Source organism: Ailuropoda melanoleuca, chromosome 9, assembly GCF_002007445.2.
Source record: "Ailuropoda melanoleuca isolate Jingjing chromosome 9, ASM200744v2, whole genome shotgun sequence".
Classification (NCBI taxonomy): domain Eukaryota; kingdom Metazoa; phylum Chordata; class Mammalia; order Carnivora; family Ursidae; genus Ailuropoda; species Ailuropoda melanoleuca.
In genome coordinates, this window is record NC_048226.1 from 101,099,529 (window position 1) to 101,127,267 (window position 27,739).

The following is a 27,739-nucleotide window of genomic DNA, read 5'->3' on the forward strand; positions in this document are numbered from 1 at the left end:
CGGCCCCGGACAGCTCCCCATGCCCAACGGATGCCCAGAAAATGTGTGATGGTAGCGACTGAGCCCAACCGCATGCTCACGCTGCGGCTCGCGCTGCGGTTCGGGATGGGATGACGGTGGGTGAGCTGGGGAAGTGGTGTGCATGCGCCTGGGTGCCCTGGTGCCCCCGTGCTCTGCACAGGAGCTGATGATGTTTCCAGCACGTTCCAGCGCCCAGGGGGCAGGAGACCCTTCACAGTAGGAGCCCGGTCCGCTCAGCGTGGACTCCCAGAGCCAGCTGAGTTCATCCGTCTGCCTTTGCACAGACCACACGCCGGCCCGCCCCAACAGCTGCTTCCTGCCCTAGGTTTGCTCAAGGCGGCCTTGCCACGCAGGAGCACCGGGACACATGTGGGGGCTTGTGGGAGCCCCGCTGGGGCCACGTCCCGTAGATGCCCAGACGGGCTCTGGCCCGCAGCACCACTACAAGGGGAGACGAGCACTGGGAAGGTGTCACTCCTTTCTAAGAACAGGCACATGACCGAAACCAAACGGTCATGTGATTCAATCCCCAATCTTAGAAATACATGAGGAAACCAACCACAGGGACAGGGGTCAGCAACTCATCCCAAGCCTGGGTAGTCGCACAGAGCACCAGCTGGCCTTGGCAAAGCGGAGGCCTCGGCAAAGTGGAGGTCAAGACACGAAGCACAGCACGTGCCCTGGAGGCTCTATTCCCTGAGAGACAACGGGCTGGGGGTGAGCCACCCAGCAGCCCGACAGAGCACCTGGGACCTGCACGGTGCTGGCCGCACCCTCGCCCCAGCCTAGATAAAACGCACCGCCGTGTGGCAGGCCGTCCTCCCCCTACGGCGCCAATCCCCAAACAAGTTTCTCCCCGCCTCTACCTTGCGTTCACCCTCCACCCCTGGCGGTCTGGCCTACCCCAAAGCCCTCCCAGGTCTGCCCTCTCGTGGGCCACCAGTGTTACCGACTTGCCAACAAAGCTGGTCCTCGTATGTTCCACTCAGCCCAAGCGCCATAAGGGCAGAGTGCTGGCATCGTGCCTGGCATACAGCGGGCACCCAAAGCACGTGCTGGATGGAGGCAATGTTGAGCAGCCGTGCCAGGAGCCGCACCCTGTACCCCCCGCACCCGGCCGCGGCTGGCATGTCTCACTCCAGCGGGGCTCTCTTCCCAATGGGGTGGCCTCATGCTCTGCACGTGAACCCCCCAGCCTCCCTGTCCACCTGGACTCCCCACCCCCCCCAGCACAGCTCTGCCCCCCTTCCTGTGCTGCCAACCCGTCAGGCCTCCCACCTTCTCTCTGACCGCCACGAACTCATCCCCCCATCCAATCAATACCCAGGGTGAGCTCCTCGAGACACGCCTGGGTGGCAGCCCTCTATCCTCACGAGCCTCTGCCAGTTTTTCACGATCTGAACACTTGGGGTGGGAGGACTGGGGTGGATCCTGCCCCGTCGCACATCCTCAGAGGAGACCCACCAGGCCCAGCAGCTCCCAGGTTTCCTTCCCCATCTGTCCCCTCCAACTGGGCCCCTGCAAGTGTCCACCCCTTGAGAACAGTGCCCACAGAGGGGCCCACAGAGCCAAGGCAGCCGGGAGTGCGCGGGAGGAGCCAACAAGACCTGCGGCGGTGCCAGCTCAGTTTTGTTCCCCCCAGTCCTCCCCAGTGAGCCCCTGGCTGCATGGCACCTGGAGCCCAGCAGGAAGCCCAGTGCGCCCCAGCTAAGTGGCCTCAGCGAGGAGACGACTGGGGCGCCCCCCACCCCGAGCTGGGCATGGAGCAAGTGGCAAGGGGCAACGGCTTTCCTGGGCCAGCACATTGGCAAGAAGCATCAGCATTTCCCATCCCGTCCCCCAGGCAGCCCCAGGCGCGAGCGAGCCAGTCTCCCCACCGCCGCGAGGCCGCCGCTGGGACACCTCCACCAGCGCATTTCCCAGCACGGCTCTCCACAAACACCACGCCGCCTGTAGTAAATAATTTTTGTTTTCTCCCAGGCAGACGCTGAACAACAATGGTGAGACCAGGAAGGCTCCCCGTTCACAGGAAATGCTCAGTGTGTCAGCATCGTCGGAGGGCCATGTGAGGTCACAGTCAGCAGCCACCACGCTGGTCACGCGCGGCAGCTCCCATTCAATGCGACGTCTTTTTTGATAAACTGGTACTTGTGGGGGGAGGGGAGCCAGGGGACCGGGAAAGTGGCCTATAAATGTTTAACAAAAGATCTGAACCGGGAATAGGAATGTACATTCTTTCTTTCAATAGACAAAGCCTTCCACATCAAGATATGTTTGTATTCCCAGACAAGAATTCCATGATAACGCTTAACTCATGAGAACGAGCTCTCTGTGAGAAATGCCCACCAGCCTTGAGTGACCTCTGATGAACATACATCAACGAGCCCTGTGGGGAACCCTGGCGAGGGCCGAGGGCACCCCCAGAGACAGCCACTGGGCCTGCAGCACTGGGCGGAAGCCACCGGCTAAGAGTGATGGCCCCAAAGAGGAAAGGGTCCCCCCACACACAGAGAGGGTCTACACTGGGCAGAGGGGGATGGGCACTCCTACATCTGCATGGAATGTTCTAGAACCCCAGAGCCACAGGAAGGTAGGGAGTGGGATGAAGAAGAGAGGGAACAGCATCTGGCATTTTCAGGTGAGGAGGGACAGGCCCCGTGTGGGTGCACACAAGCCCTTCCCAGAGGTCCAGAAGCCCACTGCCAGCTGGGCTGCTCTCCGAGGCGTCCCCAGCACCCAGGCTGTGCTCCCATATGTTATCCTTCATCATGGCGCTAAAGAGCGGCTCAGATACCCAGAAGGTGCAGCCCCCAACCTGGGCGGGCCGTGGGGGGCGGGGGACAGGTGCCCACGAGGTCAGGAACAGAGGAGCAAGTGGTCAGTTGGTTCATGTTCCCTGTGGGTCAAAAATAAAGAAGTTTGCCCAAGTGGCTCTCTGGGGCTCACTGTGCCACGTCAGTAGGAGCTATTTTGGACAGAGGCAGCAGTTTGGAAATGGTGTCCTTCAAACTTACCGAGGGGCACTGAATTCTGGTGGCTTCCGAATGGTCTTTCTCCTGGTTAAACAAGTACCCCCCAGCCCCTGCGTCGGCCTGCAAGCTGGGCTGTTTCCAGGGAATCAACGTGCACAGCCCCCGCCAGCCCCACACCGGGCTCCCGATGCCCCCACGCTGGGGATGCAGGTCCCATTCTAAAGGAGGAGGAGACTCAGCGGTCCGGCTGGATTCACTTGGCGGGTCACTGAGCCTCTGGAAAGCCAGGGCGCAAACCTCCCACTGCCCTGGCGCCCAGCTACTGCGGGCTCCTTCCTTCCCGGAACCAGCTGGAGCACCAGCTGCCCTCGCTCCACCCACCTCACAGCTCGAAAATACACACTGCGGCGAGCATCTTCGCAATGCCAGCGCCATGTCACCTTAGCGGCACAAGGCATCACAAGGCGCTAGGCCTAACATTCCAGAAGCTTCCTCAAGCGCATAAAATGCATGGCTAATCCTGCGGCCAGGCCTAAGCTCCTGGGTCAGGATGGCTGCAAGCTGCAGTCACCTCTCACAGCTACGCGGCTTCCAGAAGCCAACAGCTGCCCACCAAGAGAAGCCAGGCCTTGGAGGAGGATAAAGATTCTTCAAACTCAACATGTGCAGAACCTATATCCTGATTGCAGCTCCAAATCCAGACCCCCTTGGGGGTCCCCTAACTTGTAGAAAAGGTGACCATCCACCCAATCACGCTGGTGGAAGCCCAGAAGTCACCTCCCACCCCAAGGACCTGAGTTCAGCACGGTGGGCCCCTCCCCCACACTGCACCCCCCCCACAGGGCCTCCTGCCCCAACCATTCACCCCACCCCTTTTTTCCCCAGTGCCTCCAGCTCCTCTGTGCCCTCGAACAGCTGCACTTTGACAGGCAGCGGTTTGAGTACAACAGACTTCCCCAACTGTCCCGCTTTCCCATGTCTTCCCACCGCCCACCAGTTTGTGGCCAGCAGCCTTCTAAGACCCTAAATGCGTGGATGTCCTGGACTCACAAGCTCCCACGGCTCCCAACACCTGGCCTACGAGGTCCTACCCTACCCACCAGCAGGGCTGGCCCCACACCAGCACCCCCCCCCTTCCCAGGCTCCAGCGACCCCGCCCCCCACCTTCTGTTCCTAGGCTGTCTAGCTAGAGACCCTGCCCTAGCCCCTGCATGGATGCCCCCCACCCCATCTTCGCAGGGACACTCCCTTCATCATTCAGATGTTCCCACCACAGCACCAATCACCATCTCGACACGGCCTGCTCAGTTGTCTTTACCGTCTGCTGGAGTGTGAGCTTCACGACGGCAGAGCATTTCCACTGCCTGCCACAGAAAACCCTCAGCAAACCTCGGGGAGAGAAGAACAAGCCGCATGCGTCCCACTAGATGGTGGCCCCATGACCCAGACCGCAGCAGTCTTTCCAGCACACAGGGGTGCAAGCAGCCTCCAGGCCCAGGAGATGGGCGGGGCCCCATGGAGCACCAGAGGGACCTGTGGGCTCTGCAGCCCGAGGCCAGGAAAGGGTTGAACAGGTGTTGAACACCCTGACCCCTGTGTAACGTGGACACACTGACACAGGTGAAAAGATTCAACAAGACATGCGCGCACAGCTCAGCCCCTGGCACGTGGGCTGCTCCACACACGAGCCTCCCTCCCTCCGTCACTGGGGCTGCAGCGCTGTCAAGCTTTCGGTAGGTGGGGAGTTTAAAGCATTGGGGGAACAACCCAATAGCTCAATGACATGATCAAAAGAAAGTTCTCTGGGCGTCCGTTTGCTCTCAGGAAACGGCATGTGAAAGCCTGCTCACTGGCCATCCACACAGTGCAGGTCATTGCCCACTTCTTGAAGTCAGCCTCCCTGGGAGGTGGGAAGCACAACCCTCGATTTCTGGACCAGAAAGATCCCGTAAGCTACACGTGCCCGAAGAGAACATGGGTCCCCGGCAAGCACCCAGCCCTTCATCCGGAAGTCCCGTGGAAAGACGCTCAGGTGCCTGGCACTCGCTGTGGGGCCCGCACACCCACAGGACAGACCTCGAGTCACGGACAGACACGGCTGAGGGCAGCTCCCAGGCAGGGGTCCTGACGACGGCGAGCAAGGCCGGCAGCGAGCCTAGCGGAGCAGGGCTGAAGCCAAGCCCTCCTCTGGAACCACTCACCCCTGAGCATGTTCTTAGATGCTCCATCACGGACCGCATGGGCCCCTCCCTGGGGCTCCACAACCTCTTCTTCCTGGTGAAATCAGACGCCTGAGAAGTCCCGTGCCCGAGCAACGTGGACGTTGGCACTTTCTTTATTTCCTGGCAGAAGAACGGTGAGGTGGTGATGCCGTGCAGGCAACCGGTGGACGACGGGGACCGGCACTCTGGTGGACACCTGCTCCAGGGGGGACGCCCAGGCGGGCCCACTACCTCCCAGAGCCTCGCTCCCCTCGAATGCAGAACAGGGAGGGCTGCCTGAAAGAAGCTACAGCTGCTCGAGGCAGAGACAGACAGACGGTGCAGACAGAGGGACGACAGGGACAGTCGGATGGGCGAGACAGAGGGACAGTTGAGACTGACAGGGGAGACAAGATGCTCTCAACAGTTGTTTTAAAAGCAAGTCAAGCCTGTAGCTCAGAGGAGACTGAGAAGCAGCCCGAGGTCACGGAGCGCAGCCGGCCGTGGGCAGACACAATCGCCACAGGCCGGGAGGTGGGGACAGCCAGCGTGCCCGCTGCAGCCCTCTCCACCCGTCTAGGCCCAGCCCCCAGCACCCCCCACCCCCAGCAGCCTCCCTGCAGCCTCAGGCCGGTTGGGCCCAGTACAAGCAGGAGGCAGCCTGCTTTGAAGAAAAGGACCAAAGGAAATGACATCCCAACCAGACGGCCTCGCCCGGGACCTCTGGGGAGACTGAAAGGTAGCAGGTGAGGCCCGGGGCCGGCGTGGAAGGCAGGCTCTGGCGTGAGGGCCCTCCCCATTGTAACATTTGCCTTTTGCTATCACCCTCAGCGTCCCATGGGGCCTGAGCTCCCCACCAGCACCTGCTGTTCACCATGAAAGGCTCCCAGCAGCAGTCAGGGAACATGCCGGCTCTATCTGACCCCTCGGTCCCGATCAGACCGACAGCCTGCCTCTAGAAAATCCCCTACACACGGCCATGACTAGGGCCTGAGATGACTACGCTCCCTGAGTGGCCTCCATGCTGCCCAGGCCTCGTGACCCGGGAAAGCTGGCACTCCTTGGCCCAGTCACCACACCAGGCTCAGCTCAGACGCTTCCTCCTGGCAGCTAAGTCCCCAGCAGCTGTCCTAGCGATGGCCGAGGAACTAGCCATTGGAAGAGTGTGTGCCGTCCCTGAGGACAGGAGGGTGCTGCCTCACCTCCCCAGAGCCACAGGGGACCTGCACACACAGGCTGTGCTCACCGGCAGTGGAGGTGAGAGGCGCCAGGGCCAGGATCCCGCCCCACACGGTTCAGGAGACAACCAACAGCAAAGTCCACTCCTCTGCTCAGACACCACTCGCCTCTCCGCGGAGGTGAACAAGTGAGATACAGCAGAGGCACAGGAGCCCCATTTACAAATCCTGAGTGTCACAGGGCGCCCGGGGGGCTCCGTCGGTGAAGCGTCTGCCTTCGGCTCAGGTCAAGATCCCAGGGTCCTGGGATCGAGCCCCATGTCTGGCTCCCTGCTCAGCGGGGAGCCTGCTTCTCCCTCTCCCTCTGCTCCTTCTGGCTTGCGCTCTCTCTCAGTAAATAAAATCCTTTTAAAATATAATAAAATAAAAACCCTGAGTGTTAAGTCACGTGCGGAGAGCAGCCCCTCAAACCCACAACACTGCTGTGTCTACACAGCCTGCAAATTCGGCTGGGCTGTGGTTAAATTCTGCTTTGCTGTCATGATCTGGCAAGGTGAGAGAATATGGGGAACTTAAGGCCTTCCGCTAACCCTGCACACGCTCCCTGGGCGTCTGTACGAGTGAGGAACCAGCTACAGGCAGCAGGCTGCCCAGGGCTTGGTGTGAGAATGGGGAAGTGTTCTGAGCCCGGGGCCTCCGGGGCTGGAGGAAGAGGAAGAGTGTGGGGCACAGCACAAAAGTTCTGCTGGGTCAAAACAGTTACCATCAAAACAGGCAGCAAATCTCCTTAGTCACGCTGTTAAATGACAGCGAAATGTAAGCGGGTGTTGAGTCTAAAAGGAACTTCAAGTAAAACATAACTGAGTTCCAGCGGACGCAAGGGCAGACTTCCCCGCCCTCTGCCCAGCCCACCTCCTGCTGACGGAACCCTCCAGGGCTCTGGCCACTTTCTGCCCCCAGCTCCCGTGGGGAAACTCAGGCCCAGGTCTCGTCCAAGCCCGTCCACCCGACCTGGACTCGCCCCTCGCCCAGCCCCAACCACCTCAAACAAACTCGGGTCTCCAGGTCCCCCGTTTTCCATTTTGTGAGCCCATCCAGACTGGCAGGTACAGTACTTCTGACACAGTTACTCCAGATTCTCAACGATAAGGTGAAGTTTAAAGTTACTCCCTGTGATGTTCCCAAAACCTCTCACCAGCGTTACGATGCCTCCATATCTCAATGGAGGGCAGACGACCCACACTGCACCCGGACAGACGGGCTGACGACCCACGCTGCCCCCGGACGGACGGGCAGACGACCCACGCTGCACCCGGACGGACGGGCAGACGACCCACGCTGCACCCGGACACAAACTCCACCGCCACACTACGGGACCTACGTGCGCGATGTTGAGACTCAGATGGTTGATTTTTTTATGACAAAATTACCATCATCTGGAAAATATTTTGCAAGTGGACACGCTCTAAACCGAGTGTTTTTAAAAGAAAAGTTAAGAGAGCATTTGCTCTAAAATTTATCACTTAAAAAACCTTTCTGGGATTCTAATTTTATTTTTGATACATGTTCGAGGAAAATATTAAATATTTACAGTGATTCCTCTGGAACTCTGCCTTGAACAATACCCTTCTGGAAGGAGCCAGGAAGCCACGCGGCTGTGTTCACCTGAGAGGGGAGCACGTGAGTGCCACAGGTTACCCCAAACGCACACTCAGGTGTCTGGGCTGCCTGGTTATCTAATCACTTCAACACATATTCATAATATTTTGTTACGATTTATTTAACTGATTTTTGGCTTTCATCGTACAGTTAAATGATCTTTCTCTGCAGGAATAATTGACATAATTTTTTCTGTCTTCTTTAATCAAGTGTGCGCATGCTTCATGTTTGCTCACCACAATTCTGAAAACTGGTAAGTCTGGAAACCGCTACAATACATTGCTTACTATTAAGACTTCTAAAAACTTGCTGCTTTACCAATGCTCAAACGCTCAATATTGAAAAAAGGCACAACTGCCCAGGTTTCTCTGTAAATCACCTCCTTAGAGCGGCACATAATGCCTCCTGTGATCAATCCCTGCCTACCAGAGGCCAGATCTCTGCTCACAGCACTCTGCAGCGAGCTCCTGCCCTTCTACCACCAGCCAGGCCGCACTTTCCCCTACCCCTCTCCCTGCGACCTCACAGCCTAGGACTGCTGACTCACCCTGGCTTCACTCACTGACATCAACTTACTCTTTACGACAGGGAAGTCCAGCGTCCCCCCTCCTGCATACAGCCTCCCGTCCCCTTCCTGCGCCCAGGTGGGTAGCCTTCTGCCTTGGTTGCTGTTCCCACGCTCGCCTTCAACAGCAGCCACCATTGGTACGGTAACTGTCCTTCCTAATCTTGCTTCTCCAGACCATCAATCACAACCTTCCCCTTGGTCCTGGCAGGGCCCCCAGCACAGGCACGCCCTCGAAGCAGCTTACTGGATAACCTCCCTGCAGGCCTTCCCTGAGCTGGAATCACTTGCTCCTTGGACCGAGGGCTCCGGCAGTCCGCACTGACTCCCACATGCTGACCTCACCCAGCCAATTGTCCTGATCACATGCCCCGTCTCCATCTCCCCTGGAAACCTAGCTGCAGCACCTGGCGCCCTGCCCAGCACCTGGCAGGTAGGTGTTCAGTCAGAGCCCGAGGCATAAATAACAGGCTTCGTAAGTCCTTGGGAAAAGGGACTACGGCTGACATTTCATTGTTCCTAAAATACAATGATCTGAAACACAAGGAAATCCAGACTTCCCAATCCAAACAAAACAGTCTAACACGAAGTTTTTCAATTATTTTGGTCAAAATTCAGGAGATTTTGACCAACTCCCGCCTAAATGTGCGCCTCTCCTCCTGGCGCGCTGCCTGTCCCCCACAGTCCATGCTGACCGCAGCGAGGGTCCCCTGACCTCAGTGGGCTCTCTGGTCGGCACTCGCAGGCTCGGACGGCACACCCGCAGGCTGCGAAGCTCTGTCCCACTGGATGAGGGCGGCCCGGCAGCCGTCTCCAAGCCCGGGCCACGTGGCACCCCTCTGGCTTCCTTAGTCTCGCGTCAGCAGGAAATTCAGTGTTCAGCTGGATATTCTGGGGGGCCCATCCTATTTTTTTTCACATTTTGAAAACTGTGGTAAAATATACACAACGTAAAATTGGCCACGTCAACCGTTGTTAAATGTACAGTTCACGGACATCAAATACATTCATGTGGTTGCACAACCATTACCAAGGTCCACCCGGGACACTTTCCCTCACACAACTGAGATTGTCCCCGTGATACACTGACTCCCTGATCCCCTCTCCAGCCCCCACCACTCCACTTTGGGTCTCTACGAACCTGACTCCTCTGGGTCCCTCAAAGAAGTGGAATCATACAGGATTGGTCCTTTTGGATCTGGACTGTTTCACTGAGACACATGTCTTCGAGGGCCCCTCTCATTTTGGCCATTTACCATCCCCCCCCCAGTATCACCAGCCTGGAGCCCACGCTGCAGGCAATGCTGGATACACCTGCCTCTTCACTCTATGGAGCTCCCACAGCAGGGGAAGGCACCGAGCCCAGCGCTCCCTACACGGGGAAGCATCAACCACTGGACGATCCTGTCCATGGCCCAGCTGGAAGCAGTCTGCGCACGCCTCCCCCAAAACCAGGCCTGATGTTAGATGCACACGTGGGGCACAATACCCAGGAGACTGTGGGGAACAAGGCAGACCTGCCCCTGCCCTTGGGGCCTTGCAGACAACCAAAGATAGGCCAAGGGCTGAGCCGAGTGCCAGGAAAGACGGGTGGGTCCTGGGGGAAACCCACCCAAGAGAGCCTGCTGATAAAATTCCCCCAGGCTTGTCCGGCCTCAGTTTCCACGGATCCGGGAAGAAGTATTAGATAAGGGCCCCAGCCACCTACAGGGGGGCAGTCAAGCCGGCCTGCTGTTGAGCTGCTAGAGAAAAACCCGGAGAGGGGAACACAGAATTAAAATCCAAAAACCGCAACCTGCTCCTGACCAAGACAACGACCCCTCCATGCAGGGGAGGTTCCCACACACTGCCCAGGGCTTCCTGGCCACTGTGACACTGAGGGTCCTCATGCTGCCTGAGGAGTGGCCTCCCGTGCCCGGGTGCTGGAGGGCATCACCTCAGCGTGGGTAACCGGTGCACAGTCACTTGTAAGCAGGGAGCGATCTCTTACGCCCCGGTCTCCGGGCCCCAGAGGCACAGCTCACACCTCTGCCACTCCCATTTTCCAGGCATTCAGGGACAAGGCCTCCAGCCTTCCCGAGCTATGGCTTTGGCTTCTTCAGGCTAATACAGCCATCCGGTTCTTTGAAATCTCCCTTCAATGACCACTCCCTTCCTGCCCCTGCCTGTGCGCATTCTGCAAACCAGGGGAGCCACATCTCAGCAGAAGCGAGAGTCCAGGCATCGGAGGCAGCTTGTCTTGTGTCCCTGGGCTCAACCGTCTGGGTCTTAAGGTGAGTAGGGCCCTAGTGGATTTCTGTAGGGCCCACGTCAGCACGACAGATGCTATGACAGCGGGGCAGGTATGCCTCGGGGATGCTTCCTGCCCAGAGAATTGGAGGTAGCTAGCCCCTGGGTCTGCTTTTGCAAAAGAGGAAAACCAACCAAGAGTGCAATCTGCAGAAGGCCCGGGGTACCAGTACCGTCAGACAGGATACAAAGGTTTCACTGGACCCCCTTGGCAGGCGTCACGGTACACAAAGGGGACTCCCAGAAAGGCGGCAAGAGCATGTGAGTTGCAGAAACCCCGTACAGCCCTTGCTGCCCAGATCAACACACCTGCTGGAAGCTCCAAGCGAGAGGCATCGTGCAGGAAAAGCGCTAACTTGACCTCAGAACAGGTCACCTGGTCGACGATGCCCACGCTCCCTCCAGGAGAGCGCCAGCGAGCTACCTGCGCTCAGAGGCAGAGCGCCTTGGGAGCTCATGCACAACGCACACACGCACGCGCTGAGTCACCCACCAGGTGCACTTCCAGTTCGGACACAGCGTGACCCTGTTTCTCAATTCTCAGAGACTGTGTTCACAGGCGCTGTGCCCTGCGGGCTTCCAGCCGGCCACGGAGACTCAGCTGTACCTGCAGGCAGCGGCCGCAGGGTGAGGGCCGGGCCAGCAACCTCCCCCCACTTGACAGAGGGCACGGACCCTACAGAGGATTCGCTGGGAGGCTCCTACCAGCACCGACGGCAACATCACCTGCCCTGAACAGTCCAGGGAGTGAAGCCAAGTGACGAGCGCTTAAGACACTTAGACTTTGAATATTTTCTTTAAGGCAGGCTGTTCAGGCTGGGTAGGCTTCTCCCACAGGAAGAAAAGGTGAGCTTCAAGTAACAACACACCACAGCCTAGGAACCCTGGTTCACATTAAGCTGCAATGGAAAGGGGGAAAGTCTGGGTTTTGTGTTAGCAGACACGCACAAAATGCCCCCAAGCTTTACCCTGCACCCTGGATGAAGCCGGCAAGCTGAAGTCTAAACTTCCCCACGAATGTGGATCTTACAAAGATAAACCCAGTCATCTGTTAGTCAAAGGGAGAGACCACAAGACGGCCTCTTTTCTTTTATATGGCTTTCCTTTCCTTTTCCCTGGAGGATACACCCTGAACCAAGAGGAAACTGGGGGCGGGGCGGGGAGCAGACAGACTTCTCCTTCCCAAGGAAGGGGTGCTGGATGGGACCAGGCCCAGGAGAGGTGTCTGCTCTTTAGAAAGGGCTCTTCAGGACTCGGGGGCAGGTGCTTCCCCAGGCTTTCTTTGAAGCCTGACCCCACGTTTCCACTTGATGCTCACCACCGCCAGATCCACGGCGGGGGGGGGGGGGGGGGGGNGGGGGGGGGGAGGGGCATAGGCCCACACGCGGCACTGGCGGAAAGCTCACCTCCGGGGCCAGGCGGCACCCCCCTGCCCTCAGACCACCCAGGCGGGTGGTCCCAGGAGGCGTCCTCTCTGGAGAAGGGCTGAAGCCACCTTGGCGCTAACAAAACAAAAGCTGGCACCCGGACTTGGAGGTTTCACTCTGACTTCCTTTATCCCACTCTGTGAGCCTGAGGCCTAAGAGCGCAGTTTAACAGTCTCCTCCAAAAGCTGGCCTGCTCAATAAATGAGACGGGGGGTCCCGTGCGCAAGCAGCACAGCTGCTCGGACAGGAGGAAGGGCTGGCGGGGACTCTGAAGGCACAGGGGACAAGCCACAGGGGCGGAGCTGGGACCAGAGACGCCAGCACAGACAGGCTTTCTGCTCTGACCCGGCGTCGGGATCCTCATCCGCTTCGGATCCTCTGCAGGAGCGGCTACTGGGGACACCGATAAGTCCCAAAGCCACTTGTCTTGTGTCTTGCACCTCCAGGAAAAGGTGCAAGACACTGGCTGCCTCTAGGGATGAACCTGGAAGTTGGGGGCAGGAGACGGATGGAAATCTCACCATCTGAACAGTTGGGACTTCTGAATTCTGACCTTGGTAGAAACGCTACCAATTAAAGAATGACCACTTCCCCTCTGAGTGAGGGTTCAGAAGGGTGGGCGCGGGCTCTGGGCTAAGCTGGGCCTGCTCCAAGGACAGTGTTCAGGGACTGCTGGTGGCATCGTCCATGGAGCACAGGGTGTCCCCTCCACGCCAATGTCCTGCCCCTCTACGGCCAGCCAGAGGCCGGAGGCACACAGCCAGGAAGGAAGGGGACGGCCCCACCACCGTCCCTCCACCTCCTCAGACCCCTCCTGGGCCTGGCAAACTTGCCAGCATCCTTTCCAGCCCCAAGTAATGACACTCGCTTCTAGTCTAAAGGCTCCTTTCAGAAAAAGAGGCAGTCACTTGGGATCGAGACACCCGATTTCAGGTCCCCACCTGGCCAGGTAAAGCAGGGATGACAGCTTTCCTGTGGAAGAGCTTCCCGTGGGGAGGGTGGTCCCAGGTGCCATGGCGCTCTTGACACTTACCTGGGCCAAGCACATCTGCCTAAAGCGTGCGGGGAGCGCACACTTCACTCGAGTGCAACACACACACACACACACAAATGATTTAGACTTTTTGGATTTAAACTGGCACTAACCAAAATTTTTCACCTCTTGAACCAGTTTGGCAATGGAACACCCTAACAGATCCCGCAGAGCAATGGCCCAAGCTGACACCAAAGTTTAGCTCCAGGGCAGAAGCAGCCAGACCCTGTCCTTCCCAGAGCAACACGAAGACAGATGGGCTCCGTCATCCCCAAAGCATGGAAACAGACCAGTCCTGCCAAGTCTGTTCGTCACCACATGTGCAGCTGACTGAGGATCACAGGAGACAGTGTGCAACTAAAATAAAACCCCCAAGACCCAAGTTTACTGGGAAAGAAAAACCAACCTGCGTGGCTAAGAGCGACAAGTAGGAGGACAACTAAAAGATCCAGGCTCCTCCCTACAATCACGCTAGTACAACAAACGGAATTTACAGAATAAAACAAAGTAAATCCTGCAATTATTGTTGTTTTTCTAATTTCTCCAACCGAGGACTGCAAAAGGCCAGCCCAGCTGACCTCCACAGCATACCACACGTGGGCTGGGTCCTGGTCAGGGCATTTCAACACCGCATGCCTACAAAGCGCGTTCAGCACAAGAAGAAAAAGCTGCATGGGGCGCCTGGAGGCGCAATCGGTGAAGCATCTGACTCTTGTTTCAGCTCAGGTCATGATCTTGGTGTCGTGAGATGGAGCCCTGGGTCGGGCTCCCTGTTCAGCACAGAGTCTGCCTGGATATTCTCTCTCCCTCTGCCCCTTCCCCACTCAGGCTCGCTCTCTCTTTCTTGGATAAATAAATAAAAAATCTAAGAAAAAAAGAAGAAAGAAAGAAAAAAGAAAAGACAAGACAAGACAAAGCTGCAGCTATAGCTGTGGGACCCAGCACCAGAACAGAGCACCGCACTCCACCATATCAGGAGCCAGGAAGAGAATACGAGGTTCTCGGAAGCACAGAAGTTACCTGGTTTGTCACCTGCTGGAGATCCACGGTGTGGTGGCAAATGCACCAGGTGACTGGCCCAGTTGGAAGCCCCCCATCTGCTGGCTCACGCAGACACTCCCACTCAGCTCACAGGTTGGCCAGGAAGACTCTTGACACAGTCTTTCACTGGAACCTGCAAAGCCCGGGCACCACCATCCCCAGGCCCAGCTGACACAGAAACATGCCCTGGGAAGGGGACTGAAATACAGGTCCCCACTGTCACTGCTTAATGTACCTAAAATGTGGCCGCAGAGTTAGAGCATACACAGCAGGGTGCCTGGTCCCAGACAAGGCCACGGGAGCCTCTCCCAAGAGAGGATCCAAGTCCTGGTGGGACGGTCTCCTGAAGTGCCCAACATCTGCCAGGCGCACCCCCCTGGCTGACTTCCAGAAGCTCCGGGGAATCTAGCGGCGCACGACGAAGTAACTGTTTCAACCACACAGAAAGGAGCCACTGGTCTCCAGTCGGCCACAGTATTACGTCAATCCTGGAAGACCCAGGAAGTCGGTCAGGGTGCCCGAGACGGGGAGACTCAGTGAATCAGGGCAGCTGCTGGCTGCTGAGGCAGGCTCTGGGGTCCCCCTAATGGGGCACGGCTCCCCAGAGATGGCAAGAACTCTCCGTTCTTTACCAACCCGGACTTCTGCTCAGTGGGCAGCCAGCAGGGAAGGGACGAGCTTTCCCGCCTCCATGCTGTGTTAGGGACCCCAGTAAAAATTCCCATAGGCTTTGGGATCGCCATTCCCCTGGAGGCCCCTGCACACTCAGTCTGTCCTCTGAGCCCAGCCACCTCTGCGCCGTGGGCACCACGTCTTCCTCCTGTGTCCAGAGACGCCAGCCCTGTGATTCACTAGGGTCCTCCAACACCACGGACCTGCAAGGCCAGATGCAGGGAGGGCCAGGCTCAGGTTAGAGGCCGTGCAAAGGGCTGGGGGGACAGAAGCTGAGATCGCCCGACAGGGATCAGCTCTGTGTGGCACACAGCCCAGGAGCCACAGCAGGGACAAAAAAACAGCCCCCGTGTTAATGGATGACGTTAGGACCACAGACCCGGCAAGGCTGTGGCAAAGCCCACTGCTTCCGCCTGTCAGGACAACAAAACAGCTCACCGCCAAGTATGCAGAAGCTCAAAGTGCAGCCAGACGCTTCCCAAGTTTCACGATACCCCTTTCCCTCCCCAGCAGGTCCACTGGGCCCCTGGAGACAGTTGGTCCCTACTCGATCCTAGTGGGCTCCCAACTGAAGCAGGCGTACCCCAGGGCATCCCAGGGCCACGAGGAGACTCCATTTTGGGTAAAGAAAGGTGCTGACAGTAACACCTAGTTCTTAAAGGCTTCTTCCCTGCGTGCCCTGCGGTTTCACCAGAACGCCACACACACAAGCGGCCAGGCCTCACGGGTGGAGACGGCAGGTGGGGAAGGCCTGTCAATAAGTCACTTCAACACATACACAAGGTGAGCACCTCCTCGGACCCCAGCTCCGTGCCTCGGATGTGAGGGGTCAGCAGGGGGCCCGCTGAGGTGATGAAAACACACCGGCCTTACTTAACTGAGCCAGTTACACAAGCAGGTCCTACAGACGTGATTCAGGCGGAGCGAACTGAAGAATGTTATTGTTTCAAATCAGCTTAACTGATGATACATGAAACTCAGTAACAAACACCACGCCTCTGCGCACGGCAGACGGCTTCCCTAAGGAAGTCAGACTCAAATCAGAGGAAGCTCCGATCACTCCATCGCCCCTGAGTGTGAAGCACATCCCCGGGGAGGAAACTGGGCCTTCTGTTTCTGGACTCGGTGCAAGCCCACCCCATGAAGAACCATTCCTCTACCGTGCACACCCCGCCCCCAGCCCTGCTCTCCTCCTGAGCCAGCGCCCACCCTGTAGGGGGTCAGCACCCACCCCTACTCCCGACAGCACCTGTACAGCTCTGCACGCAGCAGACACACCCACGACTTCCCAAAGCTGCCGTCAGCACACAGCACAGGCATTTACGTTTTACAGTCAAATACTCGTGCTTATTATCCCACATTATCCAAAACTGATACTAGTCTCATGTAGTACATTAAATACTCAAACCCGAACAAGGAAATGTGCTAAGCTGCATAGAAACTGCGACTCATAACCTATAAAATGAAACATTCCAAGGAGCTGTTAGTGCCAGGGTTTTAAGCCATTAATACATATAACCTATCACAAAGAAAATTTGGAATAACAGCTCCCAACTCTGTCCTTCTAGAAAAACCTACTTCTCCATCATCAGAGCTTCTGAATTCTGTATTTGTTACCATAACTACGAGGTGGTCTGGAAACTGGAAAACGGCACTCCACTTCTAACTTACAGTCACGACTGCTATTGTGAGGGCCTCAACTGTGGTGCCAAACCCAAATCCTTCCATGTTGAAGGGACCGAAAAAATAAACGTCTGGGAAAATTAACAGCTGCGGGACTCCCTGAGGTCTGGCCACAAAGCCAGTCTCCATTTCTGAAAACTGCCAAGCCCCCGTGTCCCCGAGTGCCCTCTGCTCGCTCTCCACACTGTCACCCCGAGCCCCCCGCACGAGGAGGGTGTCCCCCTCGGAGGGTCTGCAGCACTGTGAGCTGTGAAGTGGCTCTCGATGCCCGGGTCACTCCCCGCCTCCCCCACCCAGCGGGAAGCAGCCGGAGCAGAGATGCTCGGTGCCCCGGCGCACCTGCCTGGGCACGGACCGTGAAGAGCGGATATGCAGAGGTGACAAGTACGGAGATGAAGAAGAGGGCTGACCTACATCACTCACACTCCACCATCCCCAACTCTCCTGAAAAGCTCAACCTTGCCTGAGGTCTCGTGAAATCTTCTCAGGACGTTTGTAAAGATGAAAAATAAAGCACGGGATTACCAAGAGAAACACGCGTGGCTTGACAATAATCTCAGTACAGAGAGAACGCACGAATGCGCTGGGAAGATGCAGGGGTGCGTCCCGTAATTCCTGCGATCTAAAATCATCACAAGCACAAACGGCACTTCCAGACACCTGCCACCGCCGAGGTGAGCAATGAAGTCTGCTCTCCGGGTAATGGCGCCACTCATCACTGAAGGCAAGGCTACGATTTTCAGATCGCTGCACCTCACTAACAGATCCACAGAGCAGTGAGCGCTCACGGAACAGGAAACGCCATGTTGGGAGAAGAAACATTCCTAAAACAACCAAGATAAGCAGATACTACGCACACGTGGAATATTCTGGAATGAAACAAGATTTTAAATAGCTCGGCCTCTCATCCAGAACTCTTATAAGCTGTGAACCTGCAAATTTTAAAACTTCCTTAGACACCAGGGAAAACAAGACACCGGCAAAATGCACCGGGCCTAAGGCACGCTAGTGGTAATCCGGAGGGGATGTGTGTGTCTTCCGTACGGGGCTGCATAATGCTGACTGAGTAACTCCATGAAGTCCAGTATTTCTGGAAATGCCCGTTACTCAGCTACCTAAAGTCCACACGAAACTCAGATTTAAGTCGTCAACAACAAGGAGCTGGTAACAAAAAACCACGTTATTCAGGGTTTTCTCGGCCAGCATTTGTTCCAAGCACTTGCCTTGCGGCCGCCCAGGAAATCTTCTGCAATCACCCTCCCCTTCTCGGGAAGGAAACTGAGGGAGAGTCAGGGAGGTTCCCTGGCCTGCCCCAGGAGGACACAGCTGGTGACCGTGTCCGCGAGGCAGTAGCAGGGCCGGTACCTCAGGGGAGACGGGCACGCTGGGATTAGAACGGATCGAAGCTGACTGCGCACACCCAAGCGCTCAACTAGCACCTTGCCGAAACAGGTACTTCCTGGTCGACACCCGAGGTCCCCCCGCCGCCCTAATGCCCCCCCGCCCCAGTTTAGAGTAGGTGGAGGAGAGCGAAGATCAAGATGCTGGTTCCCAGGGCTCCCGACACTTTCCAGCACACGTGACGAACTCCGCGTGATGTCCGCTCGTGTGTTCACACGGCGAACACCGACGCTCAGTGCTAAGGACCAGGCAGTGGCGCGGACGGCACTTACCAATCTGCAAGAGGATCGGCGTGACCAACGCCGTCTCCATGGCGTAACAGAACTCCCTGCCAAACATCACGGCCCCGTGCATGACCCACAGGCGCACGGGGATCCGGTCTATGGACCCCTCGCTGATGGTCTCATCGTGGGTGTCTGCACTTCCGGGCTTCTGCAGGTCCGGCAGGGGCACAGGCAGCTCCTGAACTTGCATAGATTCCGAGTCGGCGTTCTGCGGGGCCATTCTCATTACCACCAAAAACATATATATATATTTCCTCTACCTATATAAATAATACTATCATGTAACTTTGAGGATAAATTAGGACGCCTTCTCTTTCTGCTTCAGCTGTGTTCCTCCGGCAAGTAATCCTTATATCCCTCTTTGTACAAACAAAGATCTCGCAACTTCTCACAATCGGGCGAGACACGCAGCAAAACAAAATGATTTTTGGTTGGATTTTAAACATATGGCTTGCTGGTTTACTGTGAATTAGAGTTAAAAATCCATAATTGCCATTCAGTTAATACCAGTTTCATCATTATTATTGAAGAGGTGCTGAAGTTATTTTTCTTGCTACAGAGAGGTGGGAAGGTGACACAAAAAGGAGGTCCACCGTTGCTCCCCATCGAGTGACTGGTTGATCTGCAAAAGAGGAAAACAACCCCGGCAGAGAGTCAGTCGAGGGCGGCCGCCGTGTGGCCTCCCACCCCTGGCTGTCCAGGCGCTCCACGGATTGGTCCTCGGCCACCTGGGAGACCCCGACCTCAGACCGCCACAGCTCTCTGGTGCTGACTCTGGGTCAGCTGCGGAGAAAACAGACCCTGATTCCTGGAGACCCATCTTCTTGTATGGATCTAATCCTGGGGCAGGGTAAAGACAGGACAACGAGGGGCAGGCAGCAGAGGAGAGCTCAGCTTCTGCTCTTGAGACAGCAAGAATCAGCAGAAATCACCAGCCTCCTGGGAGCGGGGATGGAGAGGCTGGGGAGGCAGGGAGGCTGGATAAAGGCACAGAGATGCTGCCTAGGAGTGGAAAGCGGGGAGGTGGGTAGAGCAGGGATGGGGTGACTTGCCACCTGAAGAGGGGGGATGTTCCAAGTCCACCTAAGGCAGCTGAGTGCATGCTGTGGGCTGTCTATGGCGGTGCTCTTTGACCGTGGCAGGTTACAGCCCCTCTCCAGGAGAAAAGTACCTGCATTGCAAACTCCGAATATCCCGTCTCGGGCTCAGAGACTCCCGACCCACACACGCCATTCCTAGTGGTGTGGAACTCCTGACCCCAGTCCTACGTTCCCACCATCCTGGTCCCTCGACTGGCTTTGTGATGCATTCTCTACCCGGAGGAACACACCACAATAAAGTGTCTGCTGCCTTGCATCTAACTAGAAATTTCCCCTTAGACAGGTTTTAGGAAAATGCAAGGTCAGACTAAGGATACAGCTCCGCCCACGTGCTCTGCTGGGCGCAGACCTCCGGGCACTAGGGTTCTCTTCAATCTGACGTGCGGTAGAAGAGGGGACCCTAAAATCACACAATGGTGTTCCCATCCTATTTTAAGGTAGGTCTGGGAGTTGAAATCTTACCAGAGATTTTCAACAACCAGTTTAATTAACAATATTTCTAGTTAATATTCACTTAACCAAAGATGCTCTTAATTACCTCCTCCTCCGTTTTCCCCCAGAACCGATGACCAACCAAGGGCGGCTTTCACACTGAGCACCTGCTCTGGGAGCCACGGAGGCGATGGCGGGCCCCAGCCCTGGGCGAGGCCGGCTGCTCTCCCTTGAGATCGAGTCCTTCCCTCACCACGTCACCATTGCAGGGCTCCCTCACGGCCCCTTCCTGCCGCAACGGGAGTGTCCCTGGGGCCCGCGAGGCCGTGTCCTGCCTGCATGTGTGTGCCTCACACCCCCCAGTGCTGCTACACTTCACAGGGACGATCCCCGTCCTCGAGACTGCTTTCAAATTTTCCAAGTGTCCCCTACCATATGACAGCTTTGCTGTTATATTAAAACCAGGGCTTTGCGGGCACCCGGGGGGCTCAGTCAGTTGAGCATCTGACTCTTGGGGTCAGCTCAGGCCATGATCTCAGGGTCACGAGATCGAGCCTGCTTCAGATTCTCCCTCTGCCTCTGCTCCATCTCCCCCCACACTCACGTGCGCGCTCTCTCTCTCAAAACAACAAAACAAAAAACAAAAAAAAAAACAAAAAACCACCAGGTTTCCTAACCTCAATCTTTTTAGAAAATGTTATGAAACTACTTCTAACATAGAAAGTAATCAAAACAGTGTTTTAAAAAAACCCCAAATCACCCAGCATTAGCAATTACCAACACCTGCTGTTCCCACTCCCTCCTTACCTTGGGAGTAATCCCTGTCCTAAGAAATGGAAAAGAAATCCATTTGTCAATCTGTCAATCTTATACCAAGATAGATAGGGTCCATGATTTTAATAAATGCCTTTTTCCACCAAATAAGATAGACGTTTTTATGTGCAGACAGGTTTTCAAAGCCCACACTGATGACCTGGGGTCCCGGGGGCAGGAATGAGAGTCGTCATTTTCTAAGAATCCTAGTGACTTAGTTATGAACACACAGCCGTCCAGCTCCATCCCGGCAGCCCTACCCACGGCTGCCGCCGTCCTGACACCCACGCCCGAGAGAAGGCAGCCCCACCAAGGCCATCTCTGCACCAGCGAGAAACCAGGTGACCGAGCTCCGCACTAGGTACTGCGAGCTGCTCTAAGGCACTGCTTCTCCACCGGGAACTTTGCACCTCGGAGGACACCAGCCAGTGTCTGGACCCGTTTCTAGTTGTTACAACGTGGGTGGGAGCCCGGATGCTGCTCAGCATGGCCCCACGTTACAGAATGACCCAGTCCCAATGTCAACTAGGTCAAAGCTGAGAAACTCTGAAGGTTATTATTAAATGGGAAAAAGTCTTCTCCAGAAATGCTGAAACTTTACATTTTACACTATTACATTTTGAATCAATCAACACTATTACATTTTGAATCAATCAACTGGGCCAGATGTGGCAAACTCAACATCACTGCCTCTTTGTGGAACCAAATCAGTCGCTGCTCAAAGTGGATAGGAAAACGCCGGCGGGCTCAAGCCACTCTCCCAGAGCAGGGGGAAATGGCCTCCGGGACACGGTCTGTGGCAGGGAGAAAGGTGCCAGCTATTTCCTCTCGGGAGTGTAAGAACCTCTGGGGAATTCTCCAGAAAGCCCCAGCTCGCCACCACAGCCTCCCACAACACGTGTTCAGATGACGTCCCTGAAGACCCCTCTCCGGCTCAGCCCTCCCCGGAAGATGGGGCTCTGGCCTGTACTGTGTAACACGGCCCTGGCCCGGGACAGGGAAAAGCTCCCACGGCAGAGGCCGCCACCCATGCCTCATCAGTCCCCACACCTCCCACGGTGCCTGGCCGCACAGCAGGAGCCCAGGGAGGTCACAGAAAGAACAGATGAATACATGAATGAATGAATGATAGCCAGCTAACCTGCTGACCAGAACGTACTAGGTAGGGCCTGTGTGCAGTGGAAACCACCCCCACCCGTACCAGCTCTCCCGAAGAGTGCCACACCCAGGTGACCCGGGCGGCCAGCTACCAGGGTCAGGCTGCAGGGAAGCCCACATGAAATGGCATGAGCGTGGCGTGGGGTTTACCTGTCATTCAAGGAGGCTAGGCATTAACACAGCTGGCTTCCCCTCCTCAAGCCGTGCAAACGCAGTGGCACAGTGAGTGCATTTTACCCAGGCAACTTCACTGTCATCTATATTGATGAAAATGACAAATATCGTTAGCACCTTCAGCGAGTTCGATTTTAAGTAGCAGTTAAATACAAAAGTCCATCCATGTCTCACAGCTCTATGGACTCACCCACGTTAGCATTCTCAAGCCAAGGTGGGAATGCTCACACAGCACAAATTCCCAGAGTGCAAGCCACTTTCCAACCGGTACCTTTAAATGAGGCTGAACTGACAAAATCTATTCATGTTAGTGGACACTGGGGTTCCTTAGAGATCTGACCAACCTAGTTCCGAGTCAGGCACCTTGAAGACAGCACCCAACTGCTCATCAGCAGGCATCCCTTGGCGGAGCCAGTTTCCAAATGCTCTTTCTGCAAGCCCTGGAGATTTCAGAAGCTTTTAGGGTATGACAGAAGATACTTTAAAAATAAAGTTTAGGCATCATGCACTTAGAAACATGAACACTGGGTAGCTAAGATCTAAGCTGAACAGACACCACAGCAACAAAGCCTGGGAGGGGAGAGCCAGTTAAAGGCAGAAGAGCCTGTGCAAGCGTATTTGTTCAAGAGCTACAGTGGACGAGCGTCTGGGGGGCTCAGTCAGTTAAGCGTCCAACTCTTGGTGTCGGCTCAGGTCATGATCCCAGCATCAGGCTCCACACTCAGCACAGAGTCTGATTGGGATTCTCTCTTCCTCTCCCTCTGCCCCTTCCACTCATGCTCACGTACTCGCTCTCTCTCTCAAATCGATCTTTAAAAAAAAAAAAAAAAAAAAAAAAAAAAAGAGCCACAGTCGAAGGGTCCACAGTATGTGGGAGGTGTACGAGCCAATTCTGATACATTTGAGAAGAACACAGAGCACGTTCCATAGACTCTTGGTCAGGCTATGCACACAGGCTGTACGATGTTCGACTCAGCCATCAGTTCCCAGTGAAAACCTAGCGGGGCACATTTTACATCTCGGATCCATATTCTTGTGTGTGGTGTGAGGTAAGGATGCACCATTCTCTCTTCACAGTGGCCATCGGATCATGTCAATGGGATTTGTTTTTAAGTCCAGTCCCAACACTTTGAGACTCCTCTTTGTCATCCATCCAATTTCCATCAGTACTTGGGTGTGTTGCCAGTTTCCTATTCCGTCTGACCAGCGTGCCTGTCTGCCAGTGCACGTCCAGTGACCCACTGCTGTGAGAACAGAGGGCTCGGGAGCTTTCAGGCTCTGCTGAGGCTGTACCCTCTCGCTGCTTCTTTCCCCAACACTTCCCTATTTCTTCCTGCATGTTTGTTTACAAGTATCTGAGCCTTAAGGGCTTGACTAGCTCAGGAAAGAAGGTTTTTTTTGTTGGTAATTCTTACTGTGATTCCACTAATGTATACGTCAGCCGAGGGAGAGGACGGCTTTCTATTTGTGCGAGACTACCTCCGCGCCTCAAGAGACTTTCACAATAGTTCCTCTACAGGCTCTGCACATTTCTAGTGAGGTTTCTTCCTAACGATTGTATCTTTTTTTTTTTTTGTGGCCACTGTAAGTGGGATTTTCTCTTCCCTTCTACTCCCACTGTTTAGTCAGTCTGCAAGAAGGCCAGTAAGTGCTGTTGTTCGCTTGCTCAGGTACGACTAACAGGCACAGTGAAAACGTACCACGTTCCATCAGTTCTGACAAACTTGTATCAACACAGGACATTACCAACACTCTGGCAAGTCCCCAAGGGTCCCTTTCCCGGTAATGAAGGCTCATGATTTTTGAATGGACAAAAAGGCTACCACCAAGTTAACAACAAATCTACCAACCATTACCAAACTACGTATAGTCCCCAACCTGGCATAACAGGGTTATGCTCCGAAGCTCACGTACGCATAGCTTGGAACCTGATCACCAGCTCCCCAGAGACAGAACTCAGGGTCCCTCCCCGTCTGAACTGAACTAAATCACAGCACTGCTTGAGGAGCAAGGGACCGGGACCCACGTGGCATATGCCTGCACCTGTCCCGGGCACAAAGACTTTGAAATAGTCTCCCCTCACTTGATCCACTTCTAGGGCCCTTTCCCTCGGGACTCCACAAGAAAAGGAAAGGAAAGAAGCTTTAAGAAAAGGCAAGAGCACCCAGGGCGGGTCCCCATGGCTGCCCTCCCAGGAGCCAAGCGCCTGGACGAAGTTGCGTCATCGCATTGAGGGGACCAAGCGGACCCCCATAAAACCAGGTTTACACTGCCCACCGATCTTATCGCATGCAAACTGTTTTCTTCAAGGAGGTTGTTTTATATAAACGATAGACCATTAACCAAAGTAACTAAAACCAATAAAAGAAAACATTTTATGAACATTCTTCTGAAGGCTCTAATGTAAAAAGCCGAAGCTAACAGCCGACAAGTACACCGAGCGGCTCAGAGAGAAGACTGGTTTGCTCCTTACCCAGAGCACGGGCAAGGGCGTGCTCCTCAGAGCCTCCTCCGGGCTTGGTGAAAAACGTGAAGTTTAAGCTAAGACCCACTCTAGCGCCTTCTATCCAGAGGGCCCAGAACCACGTTTCGGACAGGTTTTCCCTGGCAGAGAGAACGTGCTTCCCTCTGGGTCCCAGTCCAGGGACTGTCGCCACGTTCAGGGACAGCGACTTGGGTATGATGTGCAGATGCACTTAGACCAGTGAAACTACCATTGTTCCAATCAACAACTTCCTCTATTGTCCCGTTTCTAACTTAAGGGCAACCGATGCCAGAACATGTGACTTCCTACAATTTGCTCTGTGCAAAGCTGGCTGTTAACTGCGTGCCATCAAAAAGTGAACTGCAGCGCAATTTCTGACAGGAACCACGAGCTCCGGTTCAACTTGGAGATTCTGCCCCTCTCCTGGAGAATGCTCCGAGGAGTTACTGAGTGCTTGCCATGCGACTCCCACACATCCTGCTACTTCCACTCCCGGTCAGCACACATGCGCACACTAGCAGTGCTCTGGGCACTGGAGGCGCGCGGCAAATGCATTACGGGGGCTGCTTTATGGCAACAGCTGTTTGCTTTGTACACCCGCCACTTAAAACCTGGCATCCGTACCCCCAAGAAAATCCACTACAACTACCAACATTCTTCTAAAACGTCATCAACTATTAACCTCCGATGACCTTGCCGAAGAACTGACCGGTACAGTGCTCGCCATCAGCCTGCCTCCCTCTCTTACCAGATGACCATGGCAAAGAATACGAACCCATGCTCAACACACAAGCCAGGGAGACCAAACAAAGAGCAGCAGATACCACGGAAGATCAGCTTTTAGACCAAGAGTATAAAAAGACGTAAAATCGAATCAAGCAAGTTCAAAGTATCCTTGATAAGAAAAGAAGCATTCCGGCAGATCTGTTTATAAGGTTACTTCCTGAAAAGCATTTAAGAAATCCCACTGACTTCCAACATAAAATCAGTGTTGTATCAAGAGACAGACAAGCCACAGATTGAGAGAAAATATTTGCAAAAGACACATCTGCTCAAGGACTGTTCTCGCGAACATACAACACACTCAACAATAAGAAAATGAACAACTCGATTTAAGAAAGGGCCAGACACCCAGAGCAACAGCTCACGAAAGCAGCACAGACGGCAAGTAATCACGTGGGGATACTCCACACCACGTGGCATCAGAAACCTGTAAAACAAAGCGGATCCCACGACACACCTATGAGAACGGCCACGGTCTGTGCACGGACAACACCAGACGCTGGCGAGGACGCCGAGCAACAGCACTGCCCGCTCACGGCTCGTGGGAACGCAGAATGGTGCAGCCACACGGGAAGACTGGCGTATTCTCACAAACTAAACATCCTCTTCCCATGTGGTCCAGCAGCCCTGCTCCTTGGTATTCACCTAAAGGAGCTGGAAACTTATGTCCACACAAGAATCTGCACGTGGATGTTTACAGTTTTATTATTAATTGCCCAAACCTGGAAGCAACCATGGTGCTCTTCAGGAGGTGACTGTTAAATAAACAGTGGTCCATCCAGACAATGAAAATACTAGCTTAAAACGAAATGAGCTCTCAGCCACGGAAAGACACGGAGGAACCTTAAATGCCCACTGAGAAGTGAGAGAAGCCAGTCTGGAAAGGCTTCACACTGTGTGATTCCAACGACATGACATTCTGGAAAAGACAACACTACGGAGACAGTAGAAAGGTCTGTGATTGCCAGGGATGGAGTGGAGTGGTGTGGGAGAGAGTAGGGACAGATGAATGGGTGCAGAGCGAGGAGTTTCAGGGCAGTGAAACCCTCTGCAGGATACCATAATGGCAAGATACCCACCATTACACATCTGTCCAAACCCACAGAGTGAACAGCAGCAGGAGTGAACCCTAAAGTAAACTATGAACTTGGGTGATGATGATGTGTCAGTGCAGGTTTACCAGTTGTTTGTTTGTTTGTTTTTTTTAATTTAAGATTTGAATTAAGTTATTTATTTGCGAGAGAGAGAGCATGAGCACAAAAGCAGGAAAAAGAGGAAGAAGCATGGTCCCCACTGGGCAGGGAGCCCAATGTGGGGCTCGATCCTAGAACTCTGGGATCATGACCTGAGCCGAAGGCAGACGCTTAAACAACTGAGCCTCCCAGGAGCCCCAGGTCCGTCAGCTGTAACACACGTCGCACTCTGCTGGGGGATGCCGATAACGGGGGACACTGTATGTGCATGAAGACGAGGATATACAGAACGCTGTACTTTATGCTCAATTTTGCTATGAACCTAAACTATTCTAAAAAATAGTTTACTAATTTTAAAAAAAAGTGTCCTTTACATTAAAGAACACACAGTCAAAAACATCTGACAAGAAAGGACTCAAGAAGTGATCAGACTGAATGTTCCGTACCTGGGAAGACTTTCCCACATCTGAAAATTAACCTCCTCTAGGTATTATGATTGTCCCCTACAGAAACCCAGGCTGGTCTCCTCTCATCCAATGTACCTAGGAACTGAGGGCTCAAGAAATACAAAATTAATATAAATTTAAATTGGGGGGCGCCTGGGTGGCTCAGTCAGTGAAGCATCTGCCTTCGGCTCAGGTCACGATCCCAGGGGCCTGGGATCCATACTTGCGTTGGGTTCTCTACTCAACGGGGAGTCTGCTTCTCCCTCTGCTCATTCTCCCTCTCCCCCCCCAATAGTCTTTTTAAAAATAACTAAATAGGGGCACCTGGGTGGCACAGCGGTTAAGCGTCTGCCTTCAGCTCAGGGCGTGATCCCGGCGTTATGGGATCGAGCCCCACATCAGGCTCCTCCGCTATGAGCCTGCTTCTTCCTCTCCCACTCCCCCTGCTTGTGTTCCCTCTCTCGCTGGCTGTCTCTATCTCTGTCGAATAAATAAATAAAATCTTTAAAAAAAATAACTAAATAAATGAATAAATAAATAAGGCGTGTGACTCTGTGGTATCCCCAAAGCACGCAGCTCCTCAGTGTCTGTGGCTGCTGTTTGAAGGTCTGCACTCCCCCCCACCACCAAATTCCTGTGCTGCCAGATTAGGAGCTGGGGCCTCTGAGAGGCGATGGGTCGTGAGGGTGGAGCCTTCCTGAATGGGATTAGTGCCCTTATGAAAGACAC

General features: G+C 54.8%; 1 protein-coding gene and 1 long non-coding RNA gene across 12 annotated transcripts in view; one reads left to right on the plus strand and one right to left on the minus strand.

Moving 5' to 3' along the window:
* SLC45A4 (solute carrier family 45 member 4) overlaps positions 1-27,739 on the minus strand; it is a 74,616-nt gene that overhangs the window by 15,309 nt on the left and 31,568 nt on the right. For 3 of the 10 annotated variants that reach the window (XM_034668678.1, XM_019802137.2, XM_011227918.3), the window contains exon 2: positions 18,415-19,048. The exons of 3 other annotated variants lie outside the window; for them this stretch is intronic. In XM_034668678.1, coding sequence (XP_034524569.1) covers positions 18,415-18,667 — 253 coding nt within the window. In that variant the 5' untranslated portion in view covers positions 18,668-19,048. Of the gene's footprint in view, positions 1-5,194; positions 5,336-6,440; positions 7,575-18,414; positions 19,049-22,079; positions 22,195-27,739 lie in introns of those variants that run through there. 4 more of the 10 variants (XM_011227919.3, XM_034668679.1, XM_002921602.4 and 1 more) reach the window with 3 other exon arrangements.
* LOC117803829 lies at positions 7,924-13,584 on the plus strand. 2 transcript variants are annotated; one of them, XR_004627948.1, is made up of 6 exons: positions 7,924-8,052; positions 8,242-8,284; positions 8,620-8,675; positions 8,773-9,029; positions 10,645-10,869; positions 13,484-13,584. It is a non-coding gene; the product is annotated as an uncharacterized LOC117803829 (long non-coding RNA). The 2 variants fall into 2 exon arrangements; XR_004627947.1 differs by lacking the exon at positions 13,484-13,584 and adding an exon at positions 11,445-11,584.